Source organism: Equus caballus, chromosome 1, assembly GCF_041296265.1.
Source record: "Equus caballus isolate H_3958 breed thoroughbred chromosome 1, TB-T2T, whole genome shotgun sequence".
In the NCBI taxonomy this organism is placed as follows: Eukaryota; Metazoa; Chordata; class Mammalia; order Perissodactyla; family Equidae; genus Equus; species Equus caballus.
In genome coordinates, this window is record NC_091684.1 from 112165090 (window position 1) to 112183492 (window position 18403).

Consider the following 18403-nt stretch of genomic DNA (forward strand, 5'->3'; position numbering starts at 1 on the left):
CATCCTTATAATTCCATTTTTACCTTCTCATCAAAACTGTCTGCAAATCTTCTTGGTCCTACTTTCTAAATAAAGTTACACGACCACATCTCACTGATTGCACTGCCATCACCATGGTTCTAAGCCACAATTAACCATAACCTGGTTCATTGCAATAGCTTTGTAAATGGAACCTATGCTTTTGTCCTTGTCTCTTTATGGTATGTTCTCATTATGCACTAGAGTGATCCTTCTCTAATAGGTGTCAGGTCCTGTCGCTGTTCTGCTCACCACACTCTAACAGCTTGGCAACTCCCTTAGAATAAATATCAAAGACCTTACAGCCCTGATCCCAGCCCCTCAGGTCTGACTCCTGTTCCTTTCTCGCTTCTCTTTCTAATCATCTTGCTCACTTGGCCTCACCCACAGAGGGGTGTTGGTATTCTTTGAACACACCAGGCATTCTCCCACTTCTGGACCTTTGGATTTATAGTTCCTTCTGACTGGAAACACTGTCACCTAGATTTCCACTCTTCCTCCAAGGCCTTTGCTAGCATGTTGCCCTCTTGACAGGGCCCTCCCTGACCATTCTACTTATCATTGCACCCCAGCCACATTGCCTGGGATTCCCTTCCTTTCATCCTTGTTTGTTTTTATCCCCATGGCAATTTTACCATCTGATATATTATATATAGTTATTTATTTTATCTATCTCATCCCTAATCCCCAAATACAGTGTAAGCGACATGAAGGCTGGTTTTTCTGTTTGTTTTGTTCACTCTTGTGTCTGAATCAGTGTGGCTCATAGTAGATGCTTAACATTTAAATGAGTGCTGAAGGAAACATGAACAATGAATTTATGCATGAAGTTAAGTAGTCACACATGGATGGGCTTAGTGTGTAGTGCTCGGGTATAAGATTGTGGGGGATACTTAAGAGCTGAGAAAATACTCAAACAGTTGAGGCAGTGGCTTTCTAAATGAAAGAAGGGTATGTTTAAAAGCACAAAATTCCTAACACCATTTTATGTCTTGGGGTCTGTAAATGGTACAGCATGACTAGGAATCTAGAATGTGTCATGAATGTTGGCTTAGGAAATACAGTCAAGTCTGAGCCAGTTTGAGGGAGGTCTTAAAGTTAAACTGTGTGGTTTAAATGTCATAGTGTAGGCCAGGAAACAATGGAAAATCTTAGTCAGGTGAATTGCATGATAAGACCTGTAGGTGGTTTTGGTTTTCTGTTGTTTGCTTTGGTATGGTGATACATAAGGCACTTCTTTTTTTCCTTTTAACAACAATAAAGGCAGTTACATTTTCTTGAGAAGGGGCCACTTACTGATTTGTTATCTTAGAAATGAATGTGTACTTGGTCAAATTAAAAACAAATTGTTATATTGCTTTCTCTTTGTGTAACCCTGGAATATTTTGGAACACAAGTAGCATAGCTTTGTTTTGCCTTTACCCAATACCTTTATTCTAAAATGACCATATGTGTGTTACTCTCCCCCCAAATTATACCCTGTACTTATAGCATGATCATTCTTAAAAATTGTATGATTATTTCAAGAGACGCTCTTTTCAAATTTCCAGATTTAATCTTTCCTATAACAAATTAACTGATTTGCACAATATTCTGAAAGAAGTGTGTGTATTTTGCCCTTTCTCATTTTTGGTTGTCACAAGGACCACTTTAGTGGTTTTTTACGGAAAGTTAGGCCCCTCTTGAGTATTTTTTGGATGAAACACCTTACAACCCCCTTGAGTATTCATTCAAAATCCTCGAACTTTGAAATAACAATGCCTTAACCAAAATAAATCAACTAGCCCTTCCTTTGTGCTTCTTGGGATGTTACTTCTTGATACAATTTTAAGCCAGGGGTCTGGCAAGGTTGGAGTTTGGGCTGGTGGCAAGGAAGGTGGATTTTCATCTGTTTCTTCCAAAATATCTATTCCATTTTTACTTTTTACTTTAAGCCTTAACTGTATTTATGAACTGAATTTAGACCTCTTTATTCTCTTTCTTAAAACCGAGTATTTGGTTTTGGGTGTAGGAATGGGTCATTTATAACAAAAAAGTAGATTTTTCATCTACTGATGAAAGTTAGCTGAAAGTTGCTATATAAATTTCTCAATAATTTTCTACCACAAGTGAACTTTTAATTTTGTTTTTACATGGTTAATATATTTATGCCCTATTAAGTCAACTTATGTCTTTCTACTGCAAAGTAGAATAGCAATTTAAGATCGCATAGTTAATCTGACCAATGTTGGGGCAAAGTCATACTCTATAAATAATGATCATATTCACTGGATACCCAAATCTCTGTGGCATGCCTATAGCTTTTTATGAAATACAAACATACAATAGGCTATGATTTTCTATGAGCACTCCTACCAAAATATTTGTATGCAAATGAGGATCTTTGTTTTATTGTTCAACTTCTTTTAATTATTACTTTCGTGGACAATGTGTAGTTCAAAACGGCCAACTCTAATCTCTATAATCATACTTCGTACACTGTTTTGTTTGTTCTAACAAACGCAGTGTTTTTGAGAATTTTTCAGAGACTTGGCTTCATGTAATTGGCTATTTCCTTGTCTTGAATCCGCTTTCAAACGATAGGAGGACAGAATCTTAAGGTAATTTTAAATTGAGATCCCAAAGTATTTGGGGTAATAGTCATGACATTGTACTTGGTGTCCCAAGTTAACTACTTTGAAGTAAGAGCATCCCCTTGGATGTAAAAAAGATATTAAATGGTTGATTGGTTGGTCAATTACTTAGTTAATTAGTTATAGACCACTTCATAATGAAACCTGATCAATATAGCCTAATTTGTTCCTTAAAACTCTTTGTGACATGAGATAACATCCTTCTCTTGTCATGCCTCAAGAAAGAATGCCTAGAGGATTTGTTCGAGTGTCTATGGCAACCCTGGCTGAGTTCTTCAATCACAGCCAACTTGGAACCATTGACTCCCTAAGGCATTTCTGTCTTTAGGATTTTCCCAGAAAAGCACAGTCTTTTTATGAATCACATTTTTCTCAGCTGAGATTTGGCATATTTCTTATATCTATTTTTATAAAAATTATTGTAAACACATTTTGGGGAAGAAAGTGAATAAATATTTCAAGTTGAAGATTTGAGTTAAAAATTTCTTAAAATTACATTTTTATGAAAAGGATCAGATCAAGTCACCTTTGCATCTGCATCCACATGGTAGAGCGAGAAGCTCTCTTGGTGTCAGAGAAATCTAGCTTCAAGCACTGGCCTTGACATTTTATAGGTGGTTGTTCTGTTTTATTTCTGAGTAGTGATCCATTGTATAGGTGTGTTATAGTCAACTGTTGGGTGGATATTTGGGCTATTGCTGTTTTTTTTGTTATTTGGAATAAAGCTGCTGTGCTATGAACATTTGATCACAAGTCTTTTCATGGGACATATGTTAAATATTTAGGAGTAGAAAAGCTGTGAATTAGGGCAAGTGTACGCTCAACTTTTAGAGAGAGTGTCGTGTGGTTTTCCAAATCACTTTTCGCATTTTGTATTCCTACCGGGAATGTATGAGAGCTCCAATTGTTCTCTCTGTCAACACTTTATCTTGTCAGTTTCTAAAATTTTATCCTTTCCAATACTGTGTAGTACTATTTCATAGTAGTTTTAATATACTTTTCCTGATGAATAATAATGTTGGATATCTTTATGTGCTTTTAGGTATTTATACAGATGTTTTTTTGCATGAAGGGTCTGGTCAAATATTTTACCTGTTTTTATTGAGTTGTCTTCTTATTAAGTTGTAAGAATTCTTTATATATTATGAATATAATTTCTCTTTCAGTATATGTATAGAAGATATTTTCTCCCATTTGGTGACTTGTTTTTTCATTTCTTAATATTGTCTTCCAGAGAGCAAGAGAAGAATACTTTTGATAAAGTCCATTTTTTCTATTCTTTACGTTATTCTTTGTAATTTTTGTGTCCTAAGCAATCTTTGACCATCCCAACATGAGAAAGATTTTTCTCCTATGTTTTCTCTAGAAGTTTAAAATTTTTAGCCTTTACTTTTAGATATATGATTGATCCAGAGTTAATTTTTATATATGGTAAGCCATAAGGGTTAGTGATTATTTTTTCTGTACATTTATCCAATTCTTCCAGTGCCATTTGTTGAAAAGACTCTCATTTCTCCTGTTGAATTACCTTGGCAACTTTCTTAAAAATCAATTAACTGCCTATATGTGGATCTATTTCTAGACTCTATCTTCTGTTCCATTGATCTATGTCTATCTTTTCACCAATAACCACACTGTCTTCATTACTATAGCTTTATAATAAGTTGTGAAATCATAGTGCAAGCTTTATTTGCTAAAGTTGCTTTGACTATCCTATGTCATTTGGATTTCCGTATAATATTTGGAATCATTTTGTCAATTTCTACACGATTGAGATTGCTTGCATCTATAGATCAATTTTTGGAGAACTGCCGTCTTAGCAATGTTGAATCTCACAATCCATGAACTAGTGACATATATGTCACTTATTTAGATATTCTGTACTATTCCTGAGCAATATTTTATAATTTCCAGTGAAGAGATGTTGTTCATGTTTTGTGAATTTTATTCCCGTATATTTCATGGGATTTCCTGCTACTATATATGGAAATTTTAATTTTTCATTTTCCAATTTCTTGCTGCTAGTATATAAAAATAGCATTGATTTTTTAAAAAATAACTTTATTATCCTGTTACTTTGCTAGATTTAGTTGTTATTTCTAGGATTTTCTTTGTAGATTCTTCAGGACTTTCTATGTAAAAAATCATGTCATCTATAAAAAGAGAGAGTTTTACTTTTCTTTCTGATGCTCATGCCTTTTATTTCATTTCTTTTACCGTGTTGAAATGGCTAGAACATTCAGTGAAATACTGAATAGAAGTAGTGAGAGCAGATATCCTTGCCTTGTTCCTAATTTTAGAACAAAACCATGCAATTTTCCCTGTCATAGAATCATTTTGTCTGTTCTAGAACATCACATAAGTAGAATCACACAGTGTGTGCTCTTTTGCATAAAGCTTCTTTCACTCAATGTGTTTTTGAGATTTATTCATATAATTGCATGCCTAAGTGTCTTTCTTAGCACATACTGATTATTTTAATGAACTTTTAAGGCATAATTTACATATAATAAACCACTGCCAAGTATGATCAAATATGATAACTGTAAGATTTTTGTAGGTGTCCTTTATCACACTGAGGAAATTCCTTCTATTCACTGTTTGTTAAGAGCATTGAACTGAATTTTTTTCATCAAATTCTTTTTCCACATCTATTGAAATAGTCAAATGATTTTTCTCCTTTATTTTGTGAATATGGTGAATTGCACTGATTGATTTTTGAAAGTGGAATGAGATCTTGCATTCTTGGAACATATCCTACTTGATCATACTATAGTCTATATTTTTCATTGAATTCTTGATTTAATTTGCTATTATTTTCTTAAGGGTTTTTATCCTTGTTCGTATTGGATATTTACCTGTAATTTATTTCATTCTAATGGGTTTGTCAGGTTTATGTGTCACGGTAATGCTGGTTTCATAAATTATTTGTGAAGTTTTCCCTCCAATATAATATTCTTTTTTCTTTAAATGTTTGCTGGAATTCAACCGTGAAACCACCGAGGCCAGGATGTTCTAGGTGGGGATATTTTTGACAATAAATTCAATTGATCTATTCAAGTTTGTTAAGTTGTATTTTCTGACAATTTTTCTCTTTGTTTAAATTGTCATTCTTTTCCACAGAGTTGTTCAGTTTATTCTCATTTCTGTCTTTTATGCTTATAGCATTTATTCCGTTAACATTTAATGTAATTATTGATATTGTTGTCTTTAGTTACCATTTTATTATTTTCCATTTTTCCACTATATTTCTTTTTCTCTCTTTCCCTTTGCTTACCTTTTATAATTCCGTTTTAATTTATCTATTGACTTTTATCTATTCTTCTCTGTGCTATTCTTTTAGTGATTGCCCTAGGGATTAATATGCATGTGTGCAAGTATGTGCATATATGTGTAATCTTCCCTTAAATTTTCACAGTCAATTTCAGATTAATACTATATCACTTCACCTAAAACACAGAAATATTGCAACTCTTCTAAGTCTGTTTGCCCACCTATCCCTACCCTTCTTTATATTTTAATTTTCATATGTATTACTTCTAAATACATTATAAACCCCACCAAGATAATATTACAAGAATTATTTTAAACAGTTATATGGGTTCTAAAGAAAATAAAAGAAAACAATAATCTTTTATTTTGACCTATTTATCTCTCCTTTCTGATGGTCTTCGTTTCTTCCTGAAGTTTCCGTTTCTATCTGATATCATTTCCACTCATTCTGAAGAACTCCTGTAGCATATATTGCTGTGCAGATATGCTGGTGAAAAATTCTTTTAATTTTCTCTGATATAAATCTTTATTTCACCGTCATTCTTGAAGGATATTTTCACTGGATGTAGAATTTTGGCTTAACAGTTTTTGGTTTTGGTTTTGTTATTTTTTTCAATTAACTCTTTAAAATTGCTGTCCTGGGGCCAGTCCCTGGGGTGAGTGGTTAGTTCGTGTGCTCTGCTTTGGCAGCCTGGGGTTTGCTGGTTCGGATCCTGGGCGTGGACCTACACAGGACTCATCAAGCCATGCTGTGGTGGCATCCTACATAGAAGAACTAGAATGACTTGCAACTAGGATATACAACTATGTCCTGGGGCTTTGGGGAGAAAATAGAGGAAGATTGGCAACAGGTGTTAACTCAGGGCCAATCTTAAAAAAGAAAATTCCATGCTACCTAAAAAATACAAGATGTAACAAGTATGTCAACTTTGTTCTTTTCTTTATTATATAGACTATTAACAATTCCAAAGAGGAACTTCTAGAAACAACATGAGAGTCACTTTCAAAACTTTCTTGTTATCTTTGTTTTTCAGAAGTATGATTACAACATATATGCCTAAGCCTCATTTTCTCTGAATTTATTCTATTTGAGTTTCTCTGGGAAGTGTTCAGCCTTTAGTTCTTGACATACTTTCTTATCTTCTTCTCTCTTTTTCTGGGATTCCAAATACCTATGTTAGAAATTTTGAAATTATCAAATGGGCCTCAGGCATTCTATTCATATTTTCCAATCTTTTTTCTCTCTTTCAGGTAAAACGATTTCTTTTGATGTATCTCTATGTTCACTGACTTTTTCTTCTTAATTATGCTATTGAGCACATCCACTGAATTTTTTAAAAAATTCCGATGTATTTTAGTTGGGCAGTTTTCCACTTTATTCCTTTTTATATTTTCTGCTTATATTTACTAACTTATCATTCATTATGAGTTTATTTTCCTTCACCTCACTGAGCATATTTTGAATAGGTGGCTTAAAGTTCTTGTCCGGTAATTTCAACATACAGTTCATCTTGGAGTTGGCATCTGTTGATGGCCTCTTCTTGGAAAATGGATTCCACTTTCCTGACTCTCTATGCCACATAATTTTGAATTGTGTCTTAGACGTTAGGAATGTTACGTGGTGGAGACTCTAGATTCTGCTACATTCTTTCAAATAATGTTGATTTTTTTTGTCTTAAGAAGGCATGCAACATCATTAGATTTAAACTGCAAATTGTGTCACCCCTCCTGTGGGTAGCAGCTCTGATCCCAGTTCAGACTTGGGTCAGCCCCGCATGTATGTCACAGACTGGAGCATAGTTCACATACAGAATTTGGGGCTTTTCTTTGCTTGCTCTCTCTTTCCAGTGTACCTCTGTACTCCCTGGTTGCTCTGGTTGTCCCCAACTCCTTGACCTGTTTCCTTCACTCAGAAAGATGGCCAATATTCCTATTGGTATCACCAACTTCCCCACCACTGTGCCTGCAGCCGCTCTTAGGTCAAAGGTGCAAAAATGTTAAAGTGACCCTGTGCAGATCTGATTTCTTTTTCCAAGATTCCAGCTCCCTTGCAAAGTTTTAATAACTGAGTGGTTCAGACTCTCACATAGCGGTCTTGTTTTTTCAAGTTTTGCCCAAGGTTTCTATTTGTTTTCCTAGAAGACATGTTCGTTAGGAAATTAGTATTTACTACAGAAGTGCGAATTAGGCATTGATTTGAAAAATATTTCTAAAGGCACCACTGCCTCACTCTAAAGAGTCTGGGTCCTTTGAATGTGGTTTAAATGCAGCTCAATCTTTGATGTACAATGCTTTCTAGGCTTACTTAACTATACCTGATGAGGTGGATGTTATGGCAAATGAAGGATATTTGAAGGGTTTTTGATAGACCTAACACAGCATCCCTCTAATATTTCTTGATGTGTAAGTAATTTTGTCAAAGACAGTTTATAAATAGCTTTGTGATGAAGAAAATAAGTTAAAAATATGCTCTTTCTTGTTTTTCTCAATAGTATTTTGTCAGCCTCTTTGTACTTGAAATTATATTTAGCATTTTAAAAGAACAGTAAAATCTCATTTATCCAGTAGATAGACGTTTAGAAACAACCACCATTTAGAATACGGTTAAATGACACTAATCCTAAAAGAAGTTTAAGAACAGGGAAAGGGAAATGGGTAACAATTAGGAAAATTTCTAGCTTAACCTAGTAGAGAAATTACTGTGCTGTTTTCTCTACTTTTCTCTGTGTTGTTCAAAATAAAAAAGTAAAAGAGAAAGAGAAAATTATAGGAAAAGGAGTACTATGAACTACTAAATAAAAGAAAGTTGATAAAGCACACCAGATTGACAGACTGGAAAGAAATCAACAACATAATAATCTGCATTGATTCAAAAAGTATTTAAAAAATTCTATACTTACTCATAAAAAATGTGTAGAGGTTTAACACTAAAAGAAAATATAAGTAACATGTAGATTGAAACACAAAAGGAAAAATTGTCATGATCTTCAGTTTATATGATTTTCCACAACAGATCTCCAAAAGAATATATTTGAGATCTCCTACAACTGAGAGACCTCAGAAGTAATGTGAGCAACACATAAAAATCACTGTTACTGTACCCAGCAGTAATGAATTAAAGTATATAAATTTAAAAATTACCCCATTCATAATAGTATCAAAACTCTAAGTTACTTAGAAAAATAATAGTAAAACATATCCAAAATCAGTATAGTGAAGATAATAAAATGTTTTGAGACATATAAAAGAAGTCTTGAATATATGGAGAAATAAACAATCCTTTTGATTCAGAAGGTCAATATCAGATTATCAGTTCTCTCCAAATTCATATATGCATTCAAGACTATCCCAATCAAAAAATTTCACCAAGAATTTTATGGAACTTTACAAATTGATTCTAAAGTATGTGTGGAAGGATAAAGGACAAAGAGCTATCCAAGGTAATTTTCTTGAAAGTGAAATAATACATACTTGCCCACTCGGATATCATCTAGTTACTAAACTACAGGTTTCAAATGTGGTCTTGGTAAAAGAATAGAAATGTACATATCAATGGGAGCGATTAGGGGGCCCGTAAACAAAAAATGCTCCTGTGGGAACTTGATACAGAACTTCAACTTGATATGCATGCTTTTTTCAAATATAAAGCAAAAAGCGTTTGAGACAAAATAAGGAACACATGCACACACACACATACACGCACATACACGCAATTATCTTTTGGAAGAAAACACAAGGAAGTACCTTTATCATTTCAGGATGGAATATGATTCCTTAAGTAGAATGTCAGACGTTAAAGGCACAAATCCTAAGGTTGAAGATTAATATGTCTGACTACATTAAAAACTAAAATCACTATTTCAACCTAAGTTTTCATTGACGAGGGAGTATAATGGAAAAATTGCAGTACGTTCATTTGAACGGGGTGCCATATATCAGTTAGAATGAATATTCTTGATTTATACATACACCATCAATAGATCTATAAAGCATAATATTGAATAAAAAATTTTTAGAATGATATGAAAACTTTGATGCAGATTATGTTATTTCTAATATAAACCTTAGGTGTCGTCAGGTGTTACACTGATTTTAGGACCTGGTTATCTCTGAGAATAGGAAGAGTAGGACAAAGGAAGGTTGACCGTGGGAACCAACTATCTGAAGTGTTTTGTTTTAAAAAAGGAAGAATAATACATAAATCAGAAAGGTAGGTTACAGCATGTTAACAAATCCTTGTGCTTAGGCAGTGCGTGGGCATTTGTTAGTCTACGTATTTTTTTCATTCTTGGAATATTTAGTAATATAATATAAAAATATTACCTGAGGCATAGAGAAAGAAAGAATAGACTGTAAAATTTTATATGGTGCCAAAATAATCCTGATGCTAAAACCTGAAAATAACACAAAAAGGAAGTGGCAGATAAATGTGACTCATGGATGTCTGTGCAAAACATCTTCAAGCGTTAGCAAATAGAATATAATAGTACATTAAAAGACACCTCACCGAAGGAGTGTCTCCCAGAAATACAAGGTCACTGCAATATTAGGAAATTATAAACTCAGTGCGCCATATTGATGTTCTAAGGTGAGAAGACAAGAACACTCATTTCAGAAGATAGCAAAAGAGCAGTTGATCAGTCACCATCATTCCTGATTTTAAAAATAATAATTAAATAAACCCTTGTTGAAACTCATGGAGGTATTCTTGTTTAAAAAAGGTTTTCACTACGTTTGGATCAGAAACAAAAGAGGATTTATAAAATGCTTAAAATATACAAAGAATAATAGATAAAAACACCTGTATATGAACTTTCTAGTTTTAACATGATTTGTATAGCTCAAACTCCAAGCCAATGGCAATGTTAGAGAAATGAACACTAGAAGCATCTCCATTAAATTCAGGAATTAGACAATGGTACCCCTCTCAACAGTTTTATTTAATGTTGTTTTGTTAGTAGTAATGAAATTAAAAATGAAAAAGATAAGTTACAGGTATTAGAAAGGATAAAACAGAAGCAATTCTTTATTTGGAGATTATGTGACTGTATTCTTAGAAATTCCAAAAGAATGAAATGAAAAGCTATTTGAAACAATAAGAAAATTCAGTAAGGTTCTTAATTTAAAAAAATTAATATATACAAATTATTAGCTTTTATAGGCAAACCATTGCCTGCCTGAAAAATATAATGGAAGAAATAATTAAATTTATAATAGCAACCAAAAATATAAGCAAGAAATATATAATATCTGCAAAAAGAAAACTTACAATGGTAGAAAAAGTTTGTAGTAACAGGTGAAAATACTGCTTTTGGAAAGGAAAATTCAATATTTAAGATGCAGAATCTGCCCCATCTTCTAAGTTGAGCTGTTATACGAGTTACTCTAGTTACTCTTTCGAGCCTTTGTGAGGGAACGGCTGATAACCACAAATTATCTTACCTCAGCTTCTGCGCTATGTGTGAGTTCGAAAAGAAAGTGGGGCTCAAGTTTCAAAGTAATTTGCCCAAGATGTCACTCTTGCCTCATGTCATCATTAGCATGTGTTATCTTATTTGTCCTATGAATTAGTGTGTTCCTTGGAGGTAGGGCCATGTCTTACTTGCATTTATGTCCCCAGTGACCACTGTAGCATAGGCACTTACATTCAAACCCAAGCCCTCCCTTGTCCTTGTCCCAGATTCAGAGGCATAGAAGTCGGGCAGGTACACACGCACCTTGTCTGATGTAGGCAGTTCAAGCCCATCATTTTCTTGTGGCCATCTGGCCTCAAAATCGGAAGACTGTAAGATTTTCAAAGAGACTTTGGAAACCTGAAGTCTTCACCTAAAATATTTGGATTTTTCAACATTGGCAGCCAATTTAAGAAGTACTCACTCTCTCCAGTTCAAATAAACCTCACTGTTGGCAAAATTGGGCCTGTGGCCCCCCTCTTCATGACCTTCGATTTTTCCAAACTACTTTACCTAAATTCTGGTACACGAAATCCAGGAAGAAAAAACTGAATAGGGTTGATAGGGTCATAGAGTTTCCAGATATGGGGCTACTGTATCTGTCTATTCTAGAGTGTGACGAGCCAACTCATGTCTACATTTTCCTCATTCTACTACCAGTTCTAAATCTTTGTTAATCAGTGTGTGTGTGTGTGTGTGTGTGTGTGTGTGTGTGTGTTAACCTGTTTGGAACTGACTTAGAGAGTCCTAAGTCAAGAGTAGGAGTTTAAGATCGCTCCCACAGTTTTCTCAAGCAGTCATTGGTCTTATTTGTCTTCCAATCAGGTGTTTTTGGTCACTGTCTGGAATTTCGAGCTGTATATGATCCCCCTGGCGTTATTGCTGCTGTTTATCTACAATTTCCTCAGACCCATGAAAGGGAAGGTTGGCAGCGTCCAGGACAGCCAGGTGAGCAAAGATTCCAGTAAGTCTGACTTTTGACTAAAGACAAATGTGTTAACAACAATAAACCAACAGCACCACCTCCTCCAAATCATGGCCTAAGTCCGTTGCATTTGATGCTTGAGAAGCAGCGCTGTACATGTATTCAAGTTACAGGGGCAAGATCTCTTCTCAGGCATAGTCTGGAGACTTCCTTCTGTGGCATCTTATGTTCCTGAGTCTTGGCCTACATTCTTAGCTTGAGGAGAGCCCTCCGGTTCTTGGTCATCATTTCTATGCCAACAGCACATGTCAGTGTGTCCATCTGGTTCTCTGTCAGGTTCCTGTGACTAACACTCTCAACCACTAGGGAAAAGCCTTTGGTGACTCTCTGATGCCCTTCGGGGCACAGCGAGCCTCTGGGAGGCTGCCTCAGACCTCTCCCCATAGGCGCCCTGTGCAGTGTTCTCCCCTGGCCTGAAAGCTTGGGGGATTTGTGGAGCCTTACCAAATCCCGGGGCAGTCAGAGAGGGGTGGGCATGGGTCCTTCTGTTCTCAGGTGCCCGAGTTTTTCTTGTAATTCTCAAACTCCCTGTGGTATTGAAGAAAGTCTGGCCAAGGCCCCTTCTCAAAGCCATCCCCCAGTGTCTACTGATCTGACTTCTTTCCCAACGTTCCTCCTCCACCCCTCTTATCCCAGCCCATAGGATCTTTTTCTGCTCTGGGTGAGAAGGAGCTTGTATTTATAAGCTTGCTTTATTAATCTTGGCATTCCAGATTCAAGAACCAAGTTTGTAAAACAAAAATCCAAGGTCTCGAGACTTGATAACATCTTCTCTAGAAAGATCACCTTCACTTGGAGTTTTTCAAGACTCAAAAGCTGACCAGCTTCACCTGTTTTTCCTTATAATGTTCTCCTTATAAAAACATCATCTCTGAAGTAGTGGATATTTAAGGGTTGTTTCTGGTTTCATTTGGGATAGAAGGGAAGTGGGAAAAATGAGTGTTGTGGCAGGAAGTCAAACCTCAGCCAAATTCAAAACTCTATTGCGTTTGATTTTTTATTGTTTAGTGCAGTAGGCATGGGCATATATCTATAATAAGGTGCCTGAAGATGCTGGAACCAACTAGTAAATAAATAGCTTTAAAGTATAGGTTCATTTAAGAACTGAGTTTCACAGAGATACAGATAAAGGCAAGTTTTATAGAGAAACATCTGTTATAAAAATGCCGTCAACTAACATTTTTACAATTGTAATCATTTTATTTTTCCAGCTATATAAACACAATGTTTATAGCATATATATATGTGTATATGTGTATATGTATGTGTGTGTATTTGTATGCAAGTATATATAGACTTATGCATCCATACATAAGTATACTTATGTATATGTGCATGTAAATGTGTATGTGTGTTCATAAAACCTTTTTAATTTGTGAAACATTTTCAAACTCATCACCTAATTTAATCTTGATAACACAAGCATGAAAGAAGCAAGAACTACCATTCTCATTTTACGCTTGATGAAACTAAGATTCAGAGTGGCAAAGTGATTTGCCCAGAGTCACACAGCAAAAATTGCTGGAACAGTATCTCTGGCTAAAGACTTTGTCTTAAGCTGAAGACTGCTAACTGCTCATTACAGTTTCGTTCCTCCCCTCGTGTGTTTTCTTTGTATTCATTTGCTTTCATAAAGCAGACTTGCTGCCAGTGGTACATGGGTTGGATCAGTGAGTGTCGCACAGACTGCTAGGCGAAGCTCATGGGAATTCTGGGAGGTAACACGGTATCAGCTCTGGAGAAGTTGCCTGAGGACTGCTCAGTGGTTTTATGGGGTATAGCAGAGTACTCTGGGTACTTTAGAGTTCCTCCATTTGAAGAGCATGGCACCCACCATTCTTTTTGCTATTGGAACAATGACATCTAAACAGCACGTCTGACCTTTGCAAGGTTAAGAAGGTAGGTAAGTGTTCAAGCTGAAAATAGTCCCTGGTTTTCTAATACCCAGCATTCTTTCCGAGCTACTGAACCCATCTGATTGTGTACCAGTGTGTGTCAGCTTTTAAACATTGCAGTGGTATGATTAAAATTTACCGATTAAATAGGGAAGATTTCTAAACGAATCTGAAAAGCCCTATTTGCAGCACGGCTGGTGCTGCGGCCACTGAACTAAAGCCAGGTGCCTTTAGTCCAGATCAGAGCCTAGAGTTTCCTCCCCTCACCTGCCTCCCCCCACCAAGCCCGAAGCCCAAGGAAAACAATAATACCATAGAGAAACCTGTAACTTATTCTTGAGATTGATTATCGTCAGACTAATGCATTTTCTACTGTCTAATGTTTTGGTAATGGCCCCAAAGGGAAAGAGCAGTCATTATAACAATGAGCCTACCACAAACGGAGTAGGCATGGTGTTCTCAGCCTTAACAGAGCACTGGGTTCATTTGTCAGCGTAAGAACAAAACTGTTTACAGAAAGTGCAACTTGGCAATGCGGTATTAAAGCTGGATGCCTTCAAAGGGCACTTGCCTAATAGCTTTATTTATAGTTCACAATTTTACGTAGATTATGCATATTGTTTATAGTCTTTCCAGTCTGAACTTTAGAAGCATTATTTTTTAAGAGGTTATAATGCGTCTTACAAATACAAGTGTTTAAATTATATCGGAAAACTTTAAAAATGTATATGAGTTTAATTTGCATTTGGTAATTTGGGTTGATGTTTTATTAACAAATTGCGGGGTTTCCTTTCAGGAGAGCACAGACATAGATGAAGAGGAGGATGACGACGACAAGGTGAGTGGGCTCAAGAAAGAACATGAAAGAGAGCATTAATGTCTCAGCAGACTATGTGTGCCCAGACTGAGTCAAACTCTTTTTTTTTTAGTACTATAGAGTGACCAGTAGAGTAATTTTCTTGTAATTTATAAAGGATGCCCCTTTTTAATATTGTTTTAAAATGAAGATGAAAAGGGATAAAATATACGGAATAATTGGAATATTATAAAAAGCATACCTATAGGAGGCCTGTCATTTGATGCAAGCAAAGATGAGCTGTCCCCTTGGTGTAGAAAAGGTAGATGAAAGGCAGCCTAGGAAGTCACAAGTAAGTCAAGTGGAATTGCCGTTCCTTGAGCTTCGTGTCTGCACTCTGTGGGGTGGTCACCCACTTCAGAGCCTGTCACTTTCCCAGCTGTTGCTGGCAACGCTTTCAGCTATATGTCTGTGTACATCTGTCCTTTTTTCTTCTCCTGGGAAAATCTCTCAAATCTGCTGCTTTTGTTGTCATTGCGCTTTCAGACAAACCTTCTGGAACAAAAAGAAAAAAAGCGAAATGTCAAATGAGATGCTACTAGCTTAATGGACTTCCAGTCCGCTAGAACCTGTGGGTGTCACGGGCTTGTGGTGGTAGTTGGAGAGGAGTCTAGCAGGAGAGGAAAAGGGCAAAAGGGAGAATCTTAAGAATAAGTATCCAATATAAACTGCCCAGGAAATAAAGACAAATTCAAAAACACTGGCTCCATGACGTAAGCAGCCTTAAAATTAATTGAGCATGCCAGATGGTTTTGCCCATTTCAAACAAATTGGGTGGATTACAAAGTAAATCTTATTTGTTGTGCTAAGATGATCATTAATAGCAAAATAACAAAATAAAGTATAATATTGTTTTAAAGGGAATCAACCTTTTTCAGAATAAAGGTCACTCAGATGCAACCTTATTCTCAATAAATTGACGTGAGTGGCTTGAATATTGAAAATAGTCATAGCCAAGCTAAAGTGCATGATGGGATGTTTTATCAAAGGAAGCGCAAGTATTAAGGAAATTATTTTAAACCTGTACTAGGCAAAATCCTAAATCTTATTAACAAAGGCTTAGATATGAAGAAGATTCCTTTCTGTTTGGCCAATCCTATTTAAATGAGCCACCTGTGGAAGAGGACGTCATCACCTTTTATGGATAATTGTGACCATGTGTCTTTGGCCCATCTGATAAAGGAGAACATCCAACCAGAAGGCAATGAGTGAAAGCATGGTGTTCAGTAACTGGCAGGCAACAAATTCAAGCCATGAAGTCTAGACCAGTGGTTGTCATGGTCTAACGTCGCACTGAGGTGCATCAGGGGCTATCTGGGGGCCTGGGGGCGTGAAGTCGAGCTGTTCGGGCTGTGTACCCAGCCTTTCTGGGCAAGGATGATCCGAGCATGGCCTTCCACACAACAGTTGTGTCAACCTGTCCCACACTGAGGGCACTGGCACTACGACTCTCTTGTTTCCTCCAGGGCAATTTCATTCTTGAGATGTTTTGATTATAGTGTTTTCCTAGTATTTAATAGCTACAGCATGGCCACGTTTGTTTTGCTTCCTCACTTTCATATTTCTATGAAATCTTCTAGAAGAATAAGTCTAAAATGAAATTTTGACTTGTATTTATGCCTCTTCTGCTTAACCCAGCCCTTCTATTGTTAGGCGAGACTGGCCAACTTTGCAGTCCTTGTCGGTATCTTTTCACTCTTACCTCTCTAAGAGATTTGTTAACTAGAAGGAATTTCAACTTTAAGAATTCCTGAGCACACATCCACATGTATATTACAATTCATTATTTCTTCTCCATGGATCGCAGCCTCCCCAACCGAGATGTGCTCATCATCGACCTGCACACACAGTCCTGGGCCACTCCCCTCCATAGTGTCTGTAGCAGAGGGCTTACCCACGGAGCCCTTCTGGCTTCTGTTGCATGTTAGACATGACAGACCGTGCTTCTGGGAACTGTAACACACCCAGTGAGAGATGAAATGTTTACAAATTATAAACACACAGCCGTTTCCTTCCAAACCAGAAGAGGAGAGGGGCTCCTTTCTACCCAAACTATCCATCTTGAAAGTGACACTCCTTAATTGCCAGCGCCCCTTCCCACCAAATACCATCACGGACAACTGTGGAAGATGAAAGCATGCCGGGGCCCCTTGGCACGACTTCCTCAGGAGATGGACACATTCCCATATTCTGCCTGTCTCCGATGCACAGACCAGGACACGGTCTGGGGTCTGTCATACTTTTATTGTCTGGAACGGGGATTGTTGTAAAATGACATCATTGAAGCCTCTTATTCCTTCTCATTGTTAAAAGTCCATGGTAGCGAGCTGTATTAGAAATAAAATCAGACTATTTTCAGTTATAACATGGAACTTTCTGCTAACTAGTTTTTTGGCTTTTAGAAAACTAACTATAGAAACTGAACTTTGAAGAGAGGAACTCTTTCTTTCTTATAGCTGATGGCCTAGGCAAAAAATTGCTTGTTACAAGTATAGTTTGCTGGGGACTTCAGAACAAACAGATAGTGACTAAGTTCAGCCAACAGCAATCAGCTGACATTTCCTATTTGTATTAGATTCCATATGTGGAATTCTTCTGTGTGGACCTTATTTGTATGGATGAATTACAATGAAAATTGCATTAATTTTCTACACAGTAAAGGTCAGTAATTGAAGCATGAACCAAGAAACTATTGTGTAAAATGCTGTATCCCATGCTTAGGAAAGGTCACGTAGAGCCATAATATCTTGTTTTCATTGCGGAAGGTATAAATACTTGCATCAGACTTTCTTTCTTTTTCCAGCCCAACAATCACTTACATAGAATATTTCAGCATTTACTATTAACATCAGGAAGAAAGAATCATAAGGGCATGTAAAAAAAAAAAAAAAAAACCATTCCTATTGCTATCGTAAAGAAACAGCACTGTGAAGCCTGCATTGTGGGTTGGTTTGTTTTTAACTTGGCTGTGAGAAACAGGACTGGAATGATCTGTTCTTTTAGGGTTATCAATGAGTTTACAATTGCATAACAGTGTTTATGAAGGAAAAAAAGTCACCCCTTTTTATCGATTATGGGTGAAAACAAGATATGGATGTTTTCCTTTAAGAAGACGAGGAGCATCTACTACATTTGTGTTGATCAATTGGGGAAACTTTTATAATGAAAGGATGGATGACCCTTATATCTCTACCCTCTTTTCCCAAAGTAGGATGTCATCATTAAAATTTAAGTACATTTTAAATCTTCAGTTTCAGTGTTCAAAATTATTTCCATCCTCCACACCAGTT

General features: G+C 36.3%; 1 protein-coding gene across 6 annotated transcripts in view; it reads left to right on the plus strand.

The window, feature by feature from the left end:
- The window catches only part of MCTP2 (multiple C2 and transmembrane domain containing 2), a 223110-nt gene that overhangs the window by 172814 nt on the left and 31893 nt on the right, over positions 1 to 18403 (plus strand). For all 6 annotated transcript variants that reach the window (XM_001488295.5, XM_005602819.4, XM_023650924.2 and 3 more), the window contains exons 18-19: positions 12203 to 12325; positions 15054 to 15095. In XM_001488295.5, the coding sequence (XP_001488345.3) occupies positions 12203 to 12325; positions 15054 to 15095 (165 nt within the window). The remainder of the gene's footprint in view (positions 1 to 12202; positions 12326 to 15053; positions 15096 to 18403) is intronic.